Here is a 21,095-nt window from a genome sequence, read left to right as displayed (position 1 = left end):
CGAAGACTCGTAAGCGTTTATATTTTATTTTACAATACCAATAAGATATTTTGTTTTCCTACAATACCATGACTATTTATAAGCTTCTCTTTTTTCAACTCCTTTTATTTATCTTACTGTTTTTATGAAAGACAATTTTGTAATGTAACGTTGCAACTGCTACTTGCTTGAGACCTTGCTTGTGTCATTTTTGTTTGTTTTGAAGAAAAGGACGTAGTTGTGACTGTGAGTAGGGCATTAGTGTTTATATTTAAAATACAAATATTACTAAGAAACTAAGACAATATTTTTTTTTTTGTTACAAATAACTATTGAAATAAAGGAAAGAGTACAAAAAATTGTTTTGGTTGAAGAAATTACTCGATAAGTCATTGCTTTCACTGTCAAAATTACGGCATAAGGTCCACTCTGCTTGAAATATTTGCAGATATATCACGTGGAATTTGCATCTGGACCCAACTGAAGGTTGGAAGTCCTTGTGGTCGGTCACTCCACTTCAACTTTTCTTGACATTATGCCCTTCTTTTTATTTTTGTGTGGCAATGTAATTAAATTGATTTAATCACAAAATTGTGGTTTAAAAGTTAGAATACTACTTGTATCAACAAAAAAAAAAATGGAATACTACAAATTTGATCTCATTCTAATGTTCTGATTTCCGTCTCTTTCCAAAGATTACAGACAGCGGTGGGTGTAGCAAAGAAACATCATTAGCAAAAGAACCTTTGAAAGCAAGATTAGATATAGGTGTTTCGAATTTTTATTATACCTTGCCGCCCCACCCACGTGTCACTGTTCAATGGATTCTCGATAGTTTTCTTGTTGAATCTCATGAAATATCTCTCTCTTACACAGTTCTTTTCTTGGTTTAATCGTACATATAAGACCAACTTATTAATAGATTTTTCTTTGTTAAATAGTAATTTCCCTTTCTCTAATTTTTGGAAACATTTTTCAACTTATTAATTTCTTCCTATAAGATCCTCTCTTGCTGATTTATAATTCAAATTGATATGCTTGATTCCGCTTTTTGAAAGACCAAATTTAATTTTAAAGTGTATAATTGATTCTGAAATGTTTGGTTGTTGTCGAGTAGAATTGTTTATGTCTTTATAATCGATTCTTCTTGAACCTGAATTTGTAGTTTTTGATTATAAAATTGATTTTCACACAAATTTTTAATTCAACTCACTTTTACATGAATATATCCAAACACAAATCATTTTTAGTCAAAATTATTTTTAACCAAAATCAATTCTACAAAATCAAAATCAATTATATCACCTCACAACCAAACACACGCTAAATCTTAGTCCTTTTTCTTGACATTGTTTCGGAATTGAAATTAAGAGTAGTTTATAAACAATACTCATACTCCTATAAACTTTACGATGTCTTTTACAAATTATAAAATCTTGGAGACATACACAAGATACAAAATGGATAATACCTCAAAAACAATGTTGTGGACTTGAGACCGGAACATTGACGCGTAAGGTAGGGGTCGAATGTATACATGATCAAGGACCTACAAACGATATAGCTCTTTAACCTCAAATTAATGGTTGATGTTCTAATACTTACATTGCGTTTGGTTACCTGGTGGACCACCACTGCCTCACGTTTGCTGCTCTTTTCACCGTAAAATTGTAAAGCTACCATTTGTAGCTTCTCTTTCAATGTGATTTTGTACCGTGATTTCTCCATTCATCAAACATACACTAGAAATCGATGCTAAAAAAAAACTTAAAAACAACACTTACACTCTTCAAACCAACCAACATTATCTAGGAAGAACAAAATTGCGAGTACTCATTATCAAGCCAAAGTGAACAATACCTTAAAACTTGAAGTCTAGTTTCCGTAACTCGATTTTGGATCTCTCGGTAGATCCAACGATCTTGGTAACATGGGTAAGTATAAAGTGAAATGATCGAGGTTCATCTTTAAATTGTATCTATACAATAATAAAAATATCATCATTGTAGAGTTAGTAGTACTAGTTTTTAGAGAGTTCTTATTATTAACGCTTATTGTAACTTTCATAATTGATTCCTTCACTAATTAATTTAATGATTCCTTACTCATCGAAAAATCCAAATAAAGATGAACAAATCATCAAATAATGATCACCTGGAATTTTTATTTGACAGAACACCTAGAATTATTCTATATAGCTACACATTAGTCTTTTAGCCATCTTTATATACCTCAACTTGTTTCTTAAAGCTCCTTTTATGTTTCTAAATTACAAGTTGTAAAAAAAGAAAGAAGTTAAAATAGGTAAAAGAAGCACAATGCATGTGGTCCTATTCAACATTCCGTGTCTATTCTTCTTTCTTGCTTCCAAAAAAATCCCGTGTGCTTAGCTTTGTCCACCCTATGAGCATAGTTTGTGGACCAACGTGCGTCATCTTAGTACTCATTTTTACCTTAGAAAAAACGCGATATTGTGTGAACACACACGCATACATTGCTGCTATGCTATATAATAATACAATAAACATTAGGGAATGATCCTCTGAAACATATAGTGCAGCTAAGTAGCCATCAACACATTCTTAAATACTAAGATCACAACACAAAGGTTGAAGTGAAGAAAAACATATCATATCTATGAGGGTGTTTCCTAGGTTCAAGTTTTTGTCAAGAGCAGTGGTTCATGAGGAAAATGAAGGTGAGCATAATTTGGAGAGAAAGAGGTATCCTATTGTAAATGAAGGAAATTTGTGTACATCATCATCATCATCACTAACAGTTTGGAAAAAATCCCTTGTAATTAATTGTAAAGGATTCACAGTCATAGATTCATGTGGAAACCTTGTGTATCGTGTTGATAATTACTCCCTGCACCCCCATGAAGTTGTTCTTATGGATGCTTCAGGAAACTCTCTTCTCTCTTTGCGCCGCCAAAGGGTATCATTTCCTCTTCATCTTTGTTATGCTTTAACTGCTTACAGCCTTTACTTGATAGTATAATGAGTTAGTTATTAGATTTAGATACTACACCGTCAATTATAAACTCACTCAAAGACCTGCTCGTACTAATTTAAAAAATTGTGGGTGATTTATTCATACATAAAATGACATTTATGATTTTATAAAATGGTACGAGCAGGTCTTTGAGTATGAGTTGGTTTTTGAGTGACACTCAAACTATCTCCTTGATAGTATAAATGGCATGTTGTGATTTGATTGCAGAAGCTTGGATTAGGAGATAGTTGGTTTGTGTATGAAGGAGAAACTGGGAACCATAGTACGAGAAAAACAGGCAAGTTGGAAAGGTCAAGAAAGAGTCCTGTTTGTTGTGTAAGGAAGAGTGTAAATATTTTAAACGGTAATACCAATGTTCAGGCATATGTGCACCGTGTAGCTTCTGACTCAGATAAACGACACGCGGCGTTTACGGTGGAAGGTTCCTATGCACGAAGAACGTGTAAGGTGTTGGATGAGAGCAAGAGAGCAGTAGCTGAACTCAAGAGAAAGGAGACCAATACAAAAGACGTGTCTTTTGGGATTGAAGTTTTTCAGTTAGTTGTTCATCCAGGGTTTGATCCTGGTTTTGCTATGGCACTTGTTTTAGTACTGGATCAGATGTTTACATAACACACATCATGGAGTAATAATATATTTATTTCCAATTTCGGTTTTTATGTATCTTGCATATCATTGAAGAGCATTTTAATTAATCAGCACAGATAGGAAGAAGAAACACAATTGAAATAGTCCTGTTTTTTTACGAGAAGGAATTGAACTTGGTATCCTAAAATTTTCAATTACTTGCGCTAGACCAAAGTGGTTGCAATGGACTGCTGTTTAAGAATGAAAATTGATTGTTATAATTCCATATAAGTAACCCACAAATAACCACAAGCATTACCAACAAGGGGTATAGATTGCACTAAAAATGTATTCTATCGTTGTGCCTTATTCCTATAAGCTGGCAATAGCAGATACAGTTCATAACAGACACGCACCCACAAAATCACAGAATAAGCAATGAATTATGCTGTTTTATACACCTGTGCTTTATCTTTTAATGTTACAACATTTGAATCATGTTTGCCCTTGGACAAGACATTGGCAACAAATTCATTGCGGTCACAACATAACAATAAATATATACAAAGAGCAGCCTTTTCAATAATCTAAACATTTGCTAATCACACAACAGCTCCTAGCTGCTATTGAGTCTACAGTCAATAATGGTTGATCAATCTGACTTGTCCCTTCCCCTTTTCCAATCCATCAATACTAATTTTCCGACATGATGTTGGCCATCATAAGCCTTATCCAAATCCCTTGAAGGTGGGGGCATCATCGTACAATGTTGCTGCTTGGTGATGCTCCCATTTGTACGTTTGTTTTCTACAACAGAGTCCCTAACTAGTGTACGGGGTAATGATCTACCTGATTTTGATGTGGGCCACGGACAGGCTCCTTTCTTTACATTATTGGAGTGACCGCTATTCTTATTCTCAACTGTGGAAAGCCTTGGCTTCTTTGAGGTCGTTATCTGCTCCACACTCCTAGCCATCATGTTCGATCCAACCAGTGAAACTGACGTTGAAGGTGCGTCTTCAAGTTTCTCATTCGATTTAAAATAGCAAGTTTTCATGGCCTTGTGTAAAGGTTTCCTTTGCCATCTTAAAATTCCATCTGAGCTCTGCCGAAGTGGATGAGTTTTAATTTCACAGAGAGTTTGTGCAGCAGCTAATACCGTTGGGCTACGGTCATCTGTTGCAAACACAAATGTTAAGCAGGAGGTATTGCTATAAAAGCAACTTCAGTAACCTATTTAGGTAAAATAAAACACCATGTACAGAAATATTCAAACAAGTGTCCAATTGCAAAAAATGTGTTTTACCCAATAACATCATACCATTTTCTTTAGTATCAGCTTGGCCTCCAAATTCTGCAATTTCAGGATAGATATCTGTTAGATGACTCCAGAAGGGAGAAAGTGAAGCGAGAGGGGGAGGGAGACGACTAAATAGAAAGTTACATCCTCAACCTTGACATGTGTCATCATATTAGTCCCTCTACACTAAAGAAACGGGAATAGGAGTTCTCAGTTTATATCTTTTGTCGGATATCCGAAATGGACTATGTTGTTGATGGAAAATAGGTTGATTCCTTTTAATTGTGTTTCTTTAGTATACGGGATAACTACTATGATCATGTGCGCCAAAGTTGGGAAGTTCACCCAAAGAAAAAGTAGATATAGAGTTCAAAATTTAGGAAGTTTAAGTTTTTATTACCTTTATTAACCTGAAAATCTTTAGAACATGTTACAGGAGACGAAGAATCCAATCGACGGAAAGGAAGATTAGCTAACAAAGATTGAAAAGCTTTGTTTTCTGAATTTCCAGATGAGGGAACAAGGCTCTGATCATAACTAAATGAATCGAAGTTTGTGAACGAACTGCGGTCAATATCTGTAGAACTGGCAATGAGACCTATCCTTGCCCATTTACCTTGGCACGTGCTTCTACTTGTTGATAACTTAGGCGTGTCAGAGCTAGTTCTACAATTGCCACCAAAAGCATGTGACCATGGGAAGGATGGCAAGCTTGGTCGACGAGATACCTGTTTGCCTGAACGTAGATCAGTACTATTCTTTGTACTAATCGAAAGTTTGGAGACATCAATCAGCAAAGACTCAAAATCTCGGAAGGGATGTAGTGCTATCCGTTCTAATACATCCGTAGGTTGACATAATGGAAAGTCAAGCGGACTAGCTGTACATTCTGTTTCGCTACAAGGATCCTGGATGTCAAGCACTAGTAAGTACAAAAACACATTAACAGTAACATTACATAGAGATCAATTGTCAGTAGAAGTAAATTAAATTAAGCATAAATGGCCAAGCACAAGCAGTAAGTTCCTTTTAGTGATCAAAGAAATCAAACATGATGGTGCAGCCTTCATGAGCAGTCCAATAAATTCAAATTTTATTTTACCAAAGCAGAAACTGAATGTATACATGAAACCATTCCATACTAACCTTCTGACATGAAGACGTATCTGTTGAGCTTGACTGCTCTTTATCCTCATTAGCAACGTTTTCTAATGCACAAACTGGACTAAATTGGCAAATGGACATTTTCTTGTTGGAGGAGTAATCCATCTCCATATTTTGAGACTGAACAGGTTTGGGGAACTGAATGATAGAGCAAGCCTTTCTAACTGAACTCAAAAAACTTTCATTGTTATTCGATGCTTTCTTTCCTTTATCTTTGCTTCTAGCAGGGCAGTCAAACGAGCCCTTAAGGAGCTCATCTAACGGGGGCTCATCCATGAGCTTTGTGATATCATGAAAATCATGTTTCAGACCATAAGAACCTAGCAAACAGTTCCAAAAAATCCACTGAAATTAATTTAAGCTACTCCACTCAGTAATTGCAGCAACAAATAAAAAAAAAAAACAAGCATTCAGGTAAATGATGTCAGCTTTAAACTCTTAAGAATCAATAAAACAAAAGAGCATGTTTGTTACTTGGAGTTGTAGCTTGATGATGGTATGAAAGATCAGAACACATTATTGGCATAATATCATATTTACGATGCCATTATTTTGATAATGCTCGGATAAAATGTAAGCTCAGATTAATACTGTAAATTATAATTAAACCAAAATAAATGACATTCTGAGGTTTAACAAGAGCAAACAACTAAACATAAATAACATAGTTCAAATGACACTGATTTCAAGATTCCTGGAAAATAGTAGAAGAAAGAATAACTTCAGGAGAAAACAAGGCATTACTGTAACAATATAGTGGTTAAAATGCATCTCTTAAAATCAATATAAACATGTTTGGTAGCTCTTAAGCTGGATAAGCACGTTATGGCTTTTTGACTGGGTAAGTTGGGAATTTTTTCAGTTAAAAAATTCCATAATACCATTTTCCCATCTCCTCTCTCATTCTGTTTCACCCCAACTGTCATCTTTCACCCTCTCACTGGTAAGTTGCAGCCCGTTGATGAGTTTTCATGAATATATATATATATATATATATATATATATATATATATATATATATATATATATATATATATATTATACAAGTTGTATAAAATTTTAAAAAATAGCTGCCATCCCATTCTTTGCTATCCCGCTATATCATTTTTCGGGTCAGCCGCTATCCAGGATTGATAACACTCCTATAAAGAAATCCCCAGATGTGTTTTGAACTTCCTTATATACTCTATTTTTGATTGTTCAAAAAAAAAAAACTTCCTTATATTTCAAAAAAGAAAAAAAAATTGACCTAGACAAGCAATAGTCAATTAGACAACTTTAGATAGGTTTTGCCCAAACATTAAATGGAATGACCTGAATCGTCAAATAGCTCGAATAATTACTGCTGTAAAGTACAAACTCATAAATCAGATAAAAAAGGGTTATAAGTCTGCGGCTATATACTAAATCATTCATTTCAATCACAGTATGATTGAAGCGGTTTATATAAATACGTGAATGAAAAGTTTATGAAGAAATAGAAGCTACCGGAGATTTGCAACAAAAGAGAACAATAGCCCTGATAATTACATTACATACCAAAAAAGGTGTTCCCTCCACTGGCAGAATTGAAGTTTGATGTAGCCATTTTCATAGAGGATGACTCGAGTTTAGCCTTTGAAGAAGGGACTTTAAAATTCTTTTTATCACCACGTTTGCTATTATTTCCCTTCTGCTTTGGTAATTGACCTTTCTCTGTTCCAAAAGAAAATCAAGGAAAAACAAGTTAGGAACATGTATACAGAAAGCCACAGATTGTTTATTAGAGTATAATAATAATACCTGGAGAAGAACACTTCAGATTATGTGATCCAAGCCTGTCGAAACTATCCTTTAACTCTTCAGTTCCATTAGGGTTCGTATAATCATCTAATTGGGGCATCCGCGGCCTTTTTGAACATGAACTGTTAGTCCTGTTAGATTTTGCTGATTTTCGTTGTAATGATACACCTTCCATTGTGGAAGTAATTAGAGCACAACTTTTTCCATCACCGCTGAGCTTATTTTTAGACAAATCTTCACCCTTGAGATGAGGAAACTGATTGGAACTCTTACATGGTTGAGTCTTCAGAAATTCATTGCAGGAGGAAAACTCGGCAGACGCTTTCATATTTGCAACATCTGGCACAACAACATTGATTGAATAAGATTATGAAATAATGATAATAAAACAAAAAGATGACGAATATCTCCGAAGTTAAGAAGACTGTCATTAGTTTGCTAAACCTCGTAAAATGGATAATTCAACCGCTGCGATATACATGAAACTAATAACCGTGGGTGGTACTCGAGGAATAGTCAAAACAGTCAAAGTCACGACTGTTTGAGAAAGTAAGCATCTCCACCACTACCCAATAACACTTGGCAGAGTTCTCACAGAATCGTAACACTTAACTAACACGGACACAAAAATGACACTAATATGGTGGACTGCCAGACACGCCTACGATCTGAAGGGTCGGTGCTAAATAGATACAACTGGCATAATAATAACAACTAGATTTGTCCGTATGAAACATACAGTTCAACCTTTAGTTAAATCTAACAGACAGATAATAATAATTTGGTGTCACTTCGACGCCGATAATAATTTGAGAAAATATAATAAACAAATATAACCGCATGTTTCGGTTTTCGGTTTCGCGTCAGCGTCAGCGTCGGACACGCCTTCAATTTGAAGTGTCAGTGTCTAATTCAACCTTTAGTTAAATCTAACATACAGATAGTGACAAAGGGGGTTAAAAACACTATCTTGACTACATTTGGATCAGTCGTGAATAGGTTCGTTTTCAGTTATGAACGTGCTGAAATCATGAATATCCCGGTCATAGACAGCAGAATAACACAAAAAATTATAAAAAAGGGAAATGACAATTACGAGGCCTAATTGATCACATCGAAAAATTTACATTCTTATAAAAACAAAGAAAATTATAAATTATTCAATTTTCATAAAGTTTGATAGTTTTGTCAATTAATCAGCAAAATAGCACATACAGAAGCTAATGACAGCGAGACTCAAAGTAATAGTAATTTAAAAATAAAAAAAAGATAAAATGAAAGAACAATATTAACATAGAAAAATGAAATTGGGGTAAAGATAAGAAGTAACGAACCATTTTGGATTAGAGAAGAGGAGTTAGAGAAGTGAATTGAATTGGAGTGTGAGGGTCTACCAAGACCCTCAGATCCCATGAATTTAGGTGATTGAGCCGCCGACACGTGAGAAGGATGAAAGTCAATTGAACAGAAGAGAAAACCTAAAGCCGTTTGTGTTTAGTAAAGAAAGTGAAGAAGAGTGTTTGGTAGAGATGAGATGAGAAAACATGGTGTTGCGTTGCGGCTGATGAAAATGTTTTAGGGCAAATTTAGGAGAAAGAAAAAAGATAGGTATATATAGTTTTCGGGAAATCATCTTATGTCTTCTCATATAGTCCGTCCGTTTCGAATATTCCGGTGCGTGAGCCCAATCTTACGTTTCTTTTTCATTTTTCATTTTTCATTTACACTCTCCCCTTTTTTCGGTGTATTCGTTTTAGGGTTGTTGCCACTTCCTTCACGTGCCTTTATCCATTTTCTTAGGGTTATATCCATTTCTATTGACTTTTTTCTTTCTTCTATCAACTAGACCATCGACCCGTGCTAACGCACGGGTCATATGGAAGGTAATATTTGACGGTAATAAGTAACAAAATAGTTTAGATGAATGTCATGATTGTCATATAGTATTTCATATATAATTGTCTGTGTGAGAAGACAGGAGTTGGGAGGTATACACCAACGTGTTTCAGTTACAGCCCTTGACTTTTGTTGATAATCATCGCAAATGAGACCACCAAAGGAAATTGCCTTTTTTGAAACATGAAAGGATCCAATTCAATTATTTATGTCTTTTTAGAATAAATAATATTTTAAGATCATAGTCCCTTTTTCGGTATAATGATCTTAAACATATATTCTTCTTCAATTCATGGAGAAGTTAGATGTTAGAATGGTCGTAACACCATATTTAGGAAATTGCCTTTTTTGAAACTTGAAAGGATCCAATATTGAAACTCAAATATTTTTCATTTTGTTTTTTTAATCATTATTAGAAACTCAGTCGTTAATTCAATAATGACCTATATGTAGACGTGAGGTGTGTATTTACCACTTGCAAAAAACAAATAAAAACAAACCCTATCATAAGAAAGCTATTCCATTATCCATTGATTTCCACGTATATTAACATTCAGTTCGAAATTTGTACATCAAATGCCTTTGATCGATAAAACTACGATTATAACTAACTAATAAGAAACTAACAATACATACATCTTAATAAAATAACTTCAACTAAAGTCAAGTTTTGCCACAATTACTTTACATGATAGGCCTAAGTCACTGTAATAATAATTTGATTTGGAAAATAGATTCTGAAACAAAATCTGGTAAAGCATAATATTTTTCTGTGACCGCACCTATAACTGTTTGATATGCAACTCAGGAGCATGTTTCCTTCAGCTTTGCATTGCACGTGATAGTTTGATATATTCATTTTACACCTCACAACAATTGATCGGCACAATTTATCCCAGAGACAGTTTGCATGCTATGATTTTCAACCATGGGTAAGCTATGACTCTGAAATCTAATTACAATCATCAAAATTCAATCTCATAGCTATGCCTCTTCCAACCCAAAACTGCCCCAGGAAAGCTCCCAACATAGACAGCAGCTGCCCAGACCAAAACAACAGCAGACATGCTGCGCAACAGACAGAAAACAGCACCAGCAGCTGCTGTTCTATCATGATAGCAGCACCAAAAACGGTACTCGAACCACCGCACAGCCGAAGCACTCTGAAACATCATAGGATAGCAGCAACATTACCTCAAAAGACACTCCCGGGGCGGGAGTCACCAACTCCACTCATAAAACAAACACGGCGGTACTTGCATTCTCGTCTACATACAAAAAAATTAAGAAGAATCAACTTGTAATAATAATTATATTAGAAGCACTGATTTTTGGATGATGGACTTTGAAATGAACTATAAATATGAGTGAAAATAAGACCTTAAGATTTGATTTAGGGTAAAAATACAAATAAATTTTTACAAAATAAAACTTTGAAATTTTTACATTATGTTGATCATAGAATTACTCTTATTCCTCTCTCTCTCCCTCATTCTCGACAATGTTAAGTACCTCAACTCAAAGATACTTCTATCTTTATTTACATTGTGTTTCTTTAACCATACTTTGTCAAATATTTCAAATATATCATGGAATTGTTACTGTCAAAGGCAACCAAGATCTTGGATATGTCACGGGGTAACAATACCAAAAGAATCACCAACAGCACCAGCCTTACCAACCTTATACTTGTTTCATGCCATACAACATACCTCTTGCATTTGATTTACGCCTTTAATTTTCAATGAACATGGGTCTTTCTTAATTAATTTCTTTTATCTCTTAGTCAAAGTAGCTACATTTTAACTTTGACACATAACAACTCTACTTCCTCTAAACATATACCTTGCATACTATATTATTTTATACTTAAATTTGATGCAGTTGCATATTCTTACCTTCAACACATAACATTTCATTGCTCTCCCAACTTTATCAATGTATGAGATTGTGGACGGTGAATTATCAAAATTTGTAACTGGTCTAGCATGAGGAACCATTGTCCTCAATGTTTCAGTGTCTACACACCCTCCCTGAAACTAAACCAAATAACAAACAAAAAATTACTAATAGTTTAAATTGCTTACAAAAACGGGTAAAGATCCTCTCCATTTGTAATTTGTTCCATTTGTTACAATTTGGAGAGAGATAGACACACAAAAATTAATGATGGTTGGATCCACTTAGTGATAGGACCCACCACTTATTTTTTTTTTGTCTATCTCTCTCCAAATTGCAACAAATGGAACAAATTACAAATGGAGAGGATCTTAACCCCCTACAAAAACAGCCATCACTGATTAACATTAAAAAAACATCAATAAAAACAAACACTAATTTAGCGTGTCCTTGTGTCTCTAAGAACACAACACAATTTCTCAAACCATTAACACACAAATGACCAACTATTTTTAGTAAATTTCATGAAGCTGATTGCACAAAAAAAGGAAAAATAAAAAATAGATCAATTACCATAGATTTACCACTTTCCAGATCTTATCGGCCAGTTTAGATAAATATTATCATCGATTTCTGCTAATACGCGCGAGCAGCGGGAAAAATAAGAGACACTAATTTACCACTCTGCTTTGAGCAATAACAGATACTGATACAAAATTGGGGGGGGGGGGGGGGGGGGGAGGGGGGGGAGGGGAATGGCTGCACCGTTCAATATCGACTTTAAAAGACATCAATAAGTGATATATATTAGTCAAATAACCTAGTGGCTAGAAAGTCATTAGACTATTTGACCAAAATAAAAAGAAATATGCAATATTAGTTATCTTGGTTTCAATTACAAACGATAAGACATGTGCTTTGCATGGGCTGAAAGTCTAGAAATAGAGTCTTCAATTCAAAGTGATGGCACGTTTTTTTGTGTAGAGGCAGTTTATGAAAAAATACAGCTTATGAAGATTCAATTTTTGTTAGTGAGTACTTACGAATTAACAAAAAAAGTTTTTACTTGCATAACCTATTTTCATAAGTTCGAAAATAAGCCAATCCAAAAAGGCCTAAAATAACTTGTTTTTCGATACTTCTAACTCAGAGGCTTTGATCTCATGCATATATGATTATGTCCTAACCTTAGAGGCTTTAATCTCATGCAACAACCATAACCTAGGTGTTTTAATCCACGTATATATTTTCACATACACCAAAAGCAAATACAATCATAAAATCAATAATATTTCACACAATAAAACTAAAGAGGCAATTTCAAATATTATAAATAGGCAGCAACAATCACACTTATAAAAAACTGCATGATTTCAAATTGAGAGAAATATAAACTAAGCAATCACAAATTGATTAATAGTTTTAAAACAAATATGGTTCATAAGCTTTTTTTTTTTTGATGCAATATGGTTCAGGAGCTTAATTCATGAGTTTTGAGAATAATTACCATTTATAAGTCAACCTTATATTTTTGACAAATATGTATCACTTGACACCTCAACAAAAACATAAAAACAGAGAGAGCATATATGTATAATTTTGAATCAGTACCCTGTCAGAGCCAAAAGAAACATCGAGATAGACACGTAGCTATTGCAAAGGAAAAGTACAACATATTTGTTCTCAAGTAAAGATCATCCATTGAGTGAAAAAATGAAAAGTGCAACATAGACATACCATAGGCATTTCGTTCAAAGCAAAAACATCATGATATGCATTTGAAGTTTTTAATATAGGCCTCCAAAACTCCAAAGTTGCAACATGGCAGTTCAAACAACATCAATATTCACACATATCAAACACATTTGCAATCCTCACAATAATTATTTGGGTTAATCCAAACTCAAAAGGTGGGATATTGCCATAAACACAACATATCTACCTTCATATAAATAAAGTTTAACTCCTCACTTCAAATGGCTTTTCCTATACATTATACAGTGACAAAAAAGAGTGAAAGTGCATAATAACTGATCCTAACCGGGATGTTGCAGATATTGCAAGACCGGCCTCTTCAAGTTCAATAGCATATGCTGCTGAAAACTGATCTTCCACATCAGATTCTGTCTCTGCTGCATAGGCATAATAAATAATGAGTCAATTTTTTATCTACAGAAGAAGATGAAGGTTAGAACCATATAAATAGTACTAAAGAATAATAACTAAAAATAGAAGCCTTTTTCCACACTATAAAAAAACCACACTCAATTGAAACATATATGATAATCTTACTAAACATTCTAAAGTGAAAATTGAAATAAGCCACGCATTATAGAGAAGAAATTTTTTACCCGAAATTTTCAAGAGATTTTGCTGAAAAGTAGAATTGAGACCATTTTCAATATCCACATAAATAATCGGACTCAGTGTTGGGTCAGTCAATGCCACAAATTCGATTACAGAAGCCGCCTTTTCTTGTAAACTGGGCGAAGAGGACTTTAAAACTCCATAAAGCGTGCAGTGAAAACCTAGTTCAGTATATCACTCCTGAATGTTTTATTGAAGAGAAAATAAGCCAATGTTAACTAAACTTTTAAGAGCAGTTATCACATGCTACTCAATCAAATATAATGCAGATCAATCTTGTAACTCTAAATAGATGAATTTTAACAGCAAAAAAACCTACACCCTTTCAGAAACTGTGGTTCATATCCTTTTAGCTAACCTTGGGTTTGTTTTCGATACGGCTTGTTTAATACTACTTAATTTCTTTGACCCATCATCTTTGGCTCCACCAAATGCCTTCTTAGATCCATTATCTGGTCCATCATAAAACTGAAAAGAATCAATGTACTTGACAATCAATCAGGAAAAAAATGAAAGTCTAAATAAGCGCACAATATGTGATACAAACCTTTAACTGCATCTCTTTATTGGGATCTAATATCTGAGCAAGTACGTTCAACGACTGTAGAATCACATCATACCATAATCAAAACCTTGTTAAGTTTTCCATTTTATATTTGAGATTTGCCAGAATTAGTTAACATATAAGAAACAATGAAATAATACATTTCCCGCAATAGCTCCAGCTATGTGTGAGCCTTTCAAAATACTAACTAAAGGAGCTAAACCACCCTCAGTTTCAATTAATCGGCAAACAACATTGCTGCATAAAGAAACCATAAAGCATGATTACAATTTACAAAATATGATTGCACACTCTAAAACCATTTAGCAATTCATAGCATAACAATGACCAAATCTTATCCCACTGTCAAAGCCATCCTTATTTCATTTTCAAAAACAACATCCGTATTGCGCAATGATTGGCTTCCCTCTATCTTCTTCTTTTCATTTATTTTTTCTATACTTTATAATAGAAAATACAAACTTACCATAGGGTCTACCTTTCACCATCTAGGTGATACTGGTGTACAATTTGATTTTCTTTCCTTGATTTGTAATATAAGAAATGTTAAATGATTAGATTTGCAACAGAGTGAAAGATAAAGGCATATAGCTAAAGATAAAGAAAACAGCAAATCTCAATGCCTTGTGAGAAAAACCAAATATTTCATTTTCAAAAACAACATCCGTATTACGCAATGATTGGCTTCCCTCTATCTTATTCTTTTCATTTATTTTTTCTATACTTTATAATAGAAAATACAAACTTACCATAGGGTCTACCTTTCACCATCTAGGTGATACTGGTGTACAATTTGATTTTCTTTCCTTGATTTGTAATATAAGAAATGTTAAATGATTAGATTTGCAACAGAGTGAAAGATAAAGGCATATAGCTAAAGATAAAGAAAACAGCAAATCTCAATGCCTTGTGAGAAAAACCAAATATACTTGGCTATCATATTTTCAATTTGTAAACACAGAGTAAAGAGGAAAGCACAATCATTAAAGGTTTGCATCAATCGACATATTGGTGAGTTTGAAAAGAAAAAAGACACATGATTATAAAGTATCAATCAATAATATACAATTGTAAAATTTATGTAAATATCAATTCACTTCCAAACAAACCAAATATATAATTGAATAACAAAGTTAGAAAAAAAATTACAGCAACAACATCATCATATAGATGTGGAATTAAAATCAAATATATAGTAGCATCTTCAATCCCTAATCAGAGATATCATAATCAAATTCAAACAAAGTTCTTAAATGACATAATTAAAAAGGGATTAAAAACATGTGATTGGAGGTTTTACGAGGGTGTGATTTCAAATTCCAAAACCAAAATTAATTAGTACCAACATAACAAATCACATAAAAATTCAAACTTTATTCAAAATAACTTACCAGAGGAAGTGCATCAATTGAAAATCTCAAGAACAAATCAAAATAAAATAAAAAACTAAATTGAAAAAAATCGTAAAACTGAAAGTTACCAGATCTGCCATCTTGTGAGACCTTCAATCGCTAATCATTCTTGATATTGAGACAGTGAATGCGACCATCCAAGGAAGTGATTCAGGTTCTAAAAGGTGTTTGATAACGTAGTTGTAAACATTGAAAGAGATAAGAGGTTTCAGACATGAGTTTTTGAAAATTGGTGAAAATGAGAGTGGACGACGGCGAGGGTAACGCCGTAACAGAGAGAATTGGTGAAGGGGAGTGATGAGATGAGAAAGACGACGGTAACATTTTGGGGTAAATGAGAGGAAGGAGGAGGAAGAAGATGATAGAAAAGGGTTCGGTGTTTTTTTTTCCTGAGGGGAGGGAGGAGTTTCAGTGTTGGAAAAGTGAGAAGGAGATAGCATGGTTCACTGCAATATGTGATTGGAACGATGGAAACGAATATGTTTGCAACAGAAAGAACAATAGGAGCTATTTAGGAGTGATTGTTGCTTGTAGGGGTAAAACAGTAATATTAAACATTAGGGTTAGGTTAAAATTAGGGCTAACATTTGCTTATGGGTTAACTTTTATATATAGATAGATAATATTTTTAGATTGCGTTTAGATTGAGGGTTTACAAAGGAAAGTGAGAGTGAGTTTACTTTTCCTTAATTTAAGGGTTTACTTTTCCGTAGTTTATTTAAAAAAGAAAAGTTAAACCCTTAATCCAAACATACTCTAAACAAATTTGATTTATATGATAAGAGTGTTAGTTAATTCAAAAATATATAAAAATTAGAAACAAAATGATTCTCTCTCCATCCTAAAAGTTGTTTCGAAATTACAAGTAAGTTTACAAGATTATCTTTATCTAATGGTATGGTGAAGAGAAATGAAAATAATTAGAACAATAAAGGGTAGTAAATAGTAAATTGTATAATAGAGCAATAAACATTAATATTTTAATAGTATTGCAAATCGACTTATAATTTTATACATTATTGGTATCATTAAAAAATATAATCAAAATTTGTTAGATACAGTTTAAAATACAGTTTAAAAGTCACACCTCAGAAATATTTATAGGTATATCTAACACAAAACCGTAATTATATAATTTAAAATCATAAAAAAAAAAAAAAGGAGATAGACGAAGACAAATCCAAGATTAGCTACTTTTTGTTCTCTTCAATTTACCTTTAACAATTCAATCATTTTTTCAAGTTTAAAGTTAAAATTACTAAAGGTAATCATAAAAAACTCAATTCATTCTCGTGAGTTTAACTCAGTTGGTATGGACAATGCATAATATATGCAAGATCCGGGTTCAAACCGCGGCCACCGTTAAAAAAAAACTCAATCCATTGAACAACATCGGTGTCAAAATCAAAATATAGTTCTATTTAAACATAGACTTTAAAAATACAAGGGAAAAAAAACGTTTTACATGAATTAGAGAATTTTGTTTTACATCAACTATGCTTGTTTTTACATGAATTGTGTACCTTTTTCTTTCCCAAAATTTTTGTTTTAGTCTCGAAATATTATTTCAACCATTAGTAACAGATGGCTAGCTTACTTATGAAGTTCAAGAGCACGATAACTACTGGTGATTGTTGTGGAAGATATTCAGAAAAATTCATCATTTCAATTGTGTATAGCATAATCGGTGAGATTTTGAGCCAAATATTTTATTCTCTTTCTACTATATTTCTTTCATATACGTGTATTTCATGTCGATTGTTATTTTGCTGGATAGTGTGTCGTTTTCTACTGACTATTGGTTATATAATGATACACACGAGAGACTTGTTTGGTACCTTGAGCCCTTTTCAAGCCACCCTGGTGTATTATTGTTGAATCCTATGCTAAACCTCTTTTTATCATCCATGCATTAATTCTTTCTTTGTTATTTTCGTGACTAAATCATTTCAAAAGTTTTTGAACCCTATAATGTTATATTTGTTTGACTTATTTGGAGTTAGATAGATTAGTGAAATATTTGTCATGATTTGAAATTAAGTTTGTAATTGTTCTTTAAAATTAGCAACGTCTTAAATTTGGGGTGGGGGGGTACTAGTGGACTTTTCTATGAATAGAGAAAAAAATGAAAATGTAGATGAAACATAAAAAAGTTTGGTCTCTTGAAGGAAAAAAAAACAGTTCTACTAGTACCCGTTTATTGTTTGGAACAATGTTAGCACCTCGTCATTTTTAGTTGTGACACAAAGCTAAAGGTTGCAGAAGAGTAAATAAATATTTCAATTAGGAAATCCTTACGAACTAACTCCAAATTGCTTGTTAGCTTACTTTTCTAAACATATCACATATTAATCTAAGCCATGTTATAACTTTCAAAATACCCATATATGTGTGTGTGGTAATGTTGACTTTAAATGAACGTTTAGAATTAGTTTAAATTCATAGCAAAATACAATTACATTACGACTTATGTGTGCAAATGTCTTATCTATCTCCACTGACTTTAGGAGATACATATGTGTATTTTGGAATTAAATGTGGTTGGAAGCATGAGTATATTCTCTAAGTCTGTTGTACTTGCATGAAAGTGGTAAGTTAGCCAAGTCTCTAAATGCAAAGAGGAACAATTTGAGTGTCATCTTCGGAAAGGTATGTTAAACTTCTGAAATTTATGTCAACTGTAACCTCTTGTTATTTTGTTGCTTGAGGACAACCAACGATTTAAGTGTGGGGTTGTGATGACAGAGTATCATATGTTACTTTAGCCTATGTTTTTAGTTATTTTCTTTGCATTTGAAGACAAATAAGAGGTCATCTAGGGGAGTTATACAGTGTTTGAGGAACATTCTGTATTGTTTTCATTCGAGTCGTTGTAATTCACTTTCATACCTAATCATGCAACTTCATAGGTGTTTTGAGTCTCTTTGTTGCTAAATTATGTCATTCGACAAAGCAAGACACCATATGAAGGATCAAGGTGACTTCGAGAAGGAAATTAGAACACCAAACATTTTACATCAAAAAGTCTCTCATAGAAAGAAGCGTAATAGGATGACCTCTATCATGAATCAAATGGAATCCAAATCAATGATGAAGACAATATTTATACAGTATTTACCTACTATTTCAAAGACATTTTCTCTTCTTTAAATACCGTGAATACGAATGAGATTATCCACACAATAAAGAACAGAGTCACTCATGATATGAAAAGCATTATTGAGAAAATATTCACAACTGAAGAGGTTCATACAACAATTAGCCAAAATGAATGGTCTTACTGCCCCCGGCCCTAATGGCCTCCCCATCATGTTTTATCACAGGTTATAGGAAATCATTGGTAACAATGTCACCATTTATATCCTAAATATTCGTAACGATTAGGGTGGTTATGGTATTTACAACCACATTCATATGTCTTATTTATAAAATTAAAAATATCTTTACATGTGTTCTTCTGGCCCAAGTAGGCCACAGAGGCAACAAAACAAGGATAGCTTATCATATTTGAAATGACTTGTGACTACCTTCCCGTTCGCTATGTCCGTCTTCTTTCCTCTTTTCACCGTGACTACCTTCCCATTCGCTATGTCCGTCTTCTTTCCTCTTTTCACCGTGACTATCTTCCCATTCGCCATGCCCATCTTCTTTCCAAGGGTTTTCAAACATCAACTTTAATTCGGATCCTCATGAGCATCCTCTAGAAATTGGATATTATTTTGTAACAACTCAACATATTCCCCAATGAATTTTCCTACAATACCGATTATTTTCTTATTATTATTTTGATTGGTAAACATAGACCATGAACCTCCGTTAAACACCATTCACATATCCATATAATGAAAGAACTAGAATACATTAACACCTTTATCGATTTCCTTAGTCGCAACATCCCTCCATGATTGCCAGATACTAACCATTCTTTCTTTCATCGCATGGTTCTTGATTGGTTTGTTCGAAAGGAACATACCAACCAAGCACATTGTGGGATCTGCCTGAACATCGTTGTTGGGAACATTATCGAAAGACAATATATCTTCTTCACTCAAATTGAGATCCTGTAAACTCGTCATTACGGACACACAAAAAACTTGCACCTCTCTCACTAATTGGAGACGAAGAAAAACTTATAAGTTTCGTCGCATCAAAGATAAGAAACCTTGACTCCCTCATAATATAAGAGAGAATGATTTGTTTAGATATATAATGTAGAGTTTCTTGCATGAACTCTCACCCAACACATCATTCTTACACACAACCATTAAACATATGACACATATTATTAACTTTAAAAAAAGTGTGATTTTAATTAAGGAAATGGAAACATAAATGATGGTGGGTGGTTCTTGTCGGTTAAAGAAAGTGAAAAAATGAGAGAGAAATGTTAAAAATAATGAGAAAAAATTCTGATATTAATTCTTTTTATTATTTTAATGAGGTGTTTGATTTTAATTGTTTGAGTGTAAGAATGATATGTTGGGTAAGAGTTCATCTAAGAATTTCTCTATAATGTATCCGTCCATTTTGCAAAAAAAAGAAACGAAAAAGATTTATGTATATATCCGATTCGGGTGAAAAGAAAGTTATATTATTTCCATTTTTACGGAGAATTTAATAATGTCTCGGTTAGATGATCCAAATTTCAAATTTAATACGCAAATCCACAAGTTTAAATTTGATTTTGAAAATGCTGATACAATAGAAAAATTTGTTACAAAAAGTTATTCTATCAAAAAGTTTTTTTCTCTCTCTTTTTTTACGTTAGTTACCCTAAGCTTGCAGAAATGACCGATATCCATCTTGAAAAGAAAAGTATAAAGCAAATAAAACAAAAACACTTTTAAAAGAATAATAATTAATTTTCTTATAAAAAGAATAATTATTAATGAATAATTAAGCCGTTTAAATTTGAAAACGGTCAACGGAAACCTTTTTTTTTTTTGAAACTTTTGCCGGCAGTAATAACGCAATCACATCATTGTGTTGTGACTTGTGATTATACACTCTCCGATCACAAATATAAGCAAAAATTTACTTTTTAGATTCATTCAATAAATGATGTATGTGGACTATTAAATAGACCACATACATAATTTATTGAATGAACCTAAAAAGTGAATTTTTGTTTATAGTTGTGACCGGAGGG

At 33.2% G+C, this 21,095-nt stretch overlaps 2 protein-coding genes and 1 long non-coding RNA gene across 9 annotated transcripts; 1 reads left to right on the top strand and 2 right to left on the bottom strand.

The window, feature by feature from the left end:
- Positions 1-2,516: 2,516 nt before the first annotated feature.
- On the top strand, positions 2,517-3,653 carry LOC146934250 (protein LURP-one-related 8-like). The gene is made up of 2 exons (XM_085706127.1): positions 2,517-2,916; positions 3,202-3,653. The coding sequence occupies exons 1-2, from the start codon at positions 2,617-2,619 to the stop codon at positions 3,604-3,606; spliced, it is 705 nt and encodes a 234-aa protein (XP_085562253.1). The 5' UTR covers positions 2,517-2,616; the 3' UTR covers positions 3,607-3,653.
- Positions 3,654-3,985: 332 nt separating this feature from the next.
- On the bottom strand, positions 3,986-9,389 carry LOC146934249 (uncharacterized). 2 transcript variants are annotated; one of them, XM_085706125.1, is made up of 7 exons: positions 9,142-9,389; positions 7,808-8,146; positions 7,565-7,720; positions 6,008-6,345; positions 5,262-5,769; positions 4,868-4,915; positions 3,986-4,737 (listed from the first exon to the last, which is right to left on the bottom strand). In XM_085706125.1, exons 1-7 carry the CDS (start codon positions 9,218-9,220, stop codon positions 4,214-4,216), a joined length of 1,992 nt encoding a protein of 663 aa, XP_085562251.1. In that variant the 5' UTR covers positions 9,221-9,389; the 3' UTR covers positions 3,986-4,213. The 2 variants fall into 2 exon arrangements, with proteins under 2 accessions (XP_085562251.1, XP_085562252.1); XM_085706126.1 differs by having other exon boundaries at positions 4,883-4,915.
- An 818-nt stretch (positions 9,390-10,207) lies between these two features.
- Positions 10,208-16,449, bottom strand: LOC146934248 (uncharacterized). Of its 6 annotated transcripts, none has more exons than XR_015007717.1 (8): positions 16,015-16,449; positions 14,675-14,771; positions 14,517-14,570; positions 14,328-14,421; positions 13,954-14,149; positions 13,644-13,734; positions 11,602-11,742; positions 10,208-10,971 (listed from the first exon to the last, which is right to left on the bottom strand). It is a non-coding gene; the product is annotated as an uncharacterized LOC146934248 (long non-coding RNA). The 6 variants fall into 6 exon arrangements; XR_015007716.1 differs by having other exon boundaries at positions 14,328-14,437; positions 16,015-16,431; XR_015007720.1 differs by having other exon boundaries at positions 13,644-13,731; positions 14,328-14,437; positions 16,015-16,431.
- Positions 16,450-21,095: the final 4,646 nt, after the last annotated feature.

Source organism: Medicago sativa, chromosome 4 (genome assembly GCF_051527215.1).
Source record: "Medicago sativa cultivar Bolivia chromosome 4, Bolivia_mono, whole genome shotgun sequence".
NCBI lineage: Eukaryota > Viridiplantae > Streptophyta > Magnoliopsida > Fabales > Fabaceae > Medicago > Medicago sativa.
Note: the sequence above shows the minus strand (reverse complement) of the source record. Positions and strands in the feature narration are given on the sequence as shown.

Excerpts from the sequence above, each read along its gene's own strand:
- LOC146934250 (XM_085706127.1), top strand. The coding sequence starts at position 2,617 with ATGAGGGTGTTTCCTAGGTTCAAGTTTTTGTCAAGAGCAGTGGTTCAT. Across the intron at positions 2,917-3,201 it reads TCTCTTTGCGCCGCCAAAGG|AAGCTTGGATTAGGAGATAG; the intron begins GTATCATTTCCT and ends ATTTGATTGCAG.
- LOC146934249 (XM_085706125.1), bottom strand. The coding sequence starts at position 9,220 with ATGGGATCTGAGGGTCTTGGTAGACCCTCACACTCCAATTCAATTCAC. Across the intron at positions 8,147-9,141 it reads CTCTTCTCTAATCCAAAATG|ATGTTGCAAATATGAAAGCG; the intron begins GTTCGTTACTTC and ends TTGTTGTGCCAG. Across the intron at positions 6,346-7,564 it reads TGGAGGGAACACCTTTTTTG|GTTCTTATGGTCTGAAACAT; the intron begins GTATGTAATGTA and ends ACTGTTTGCTAG.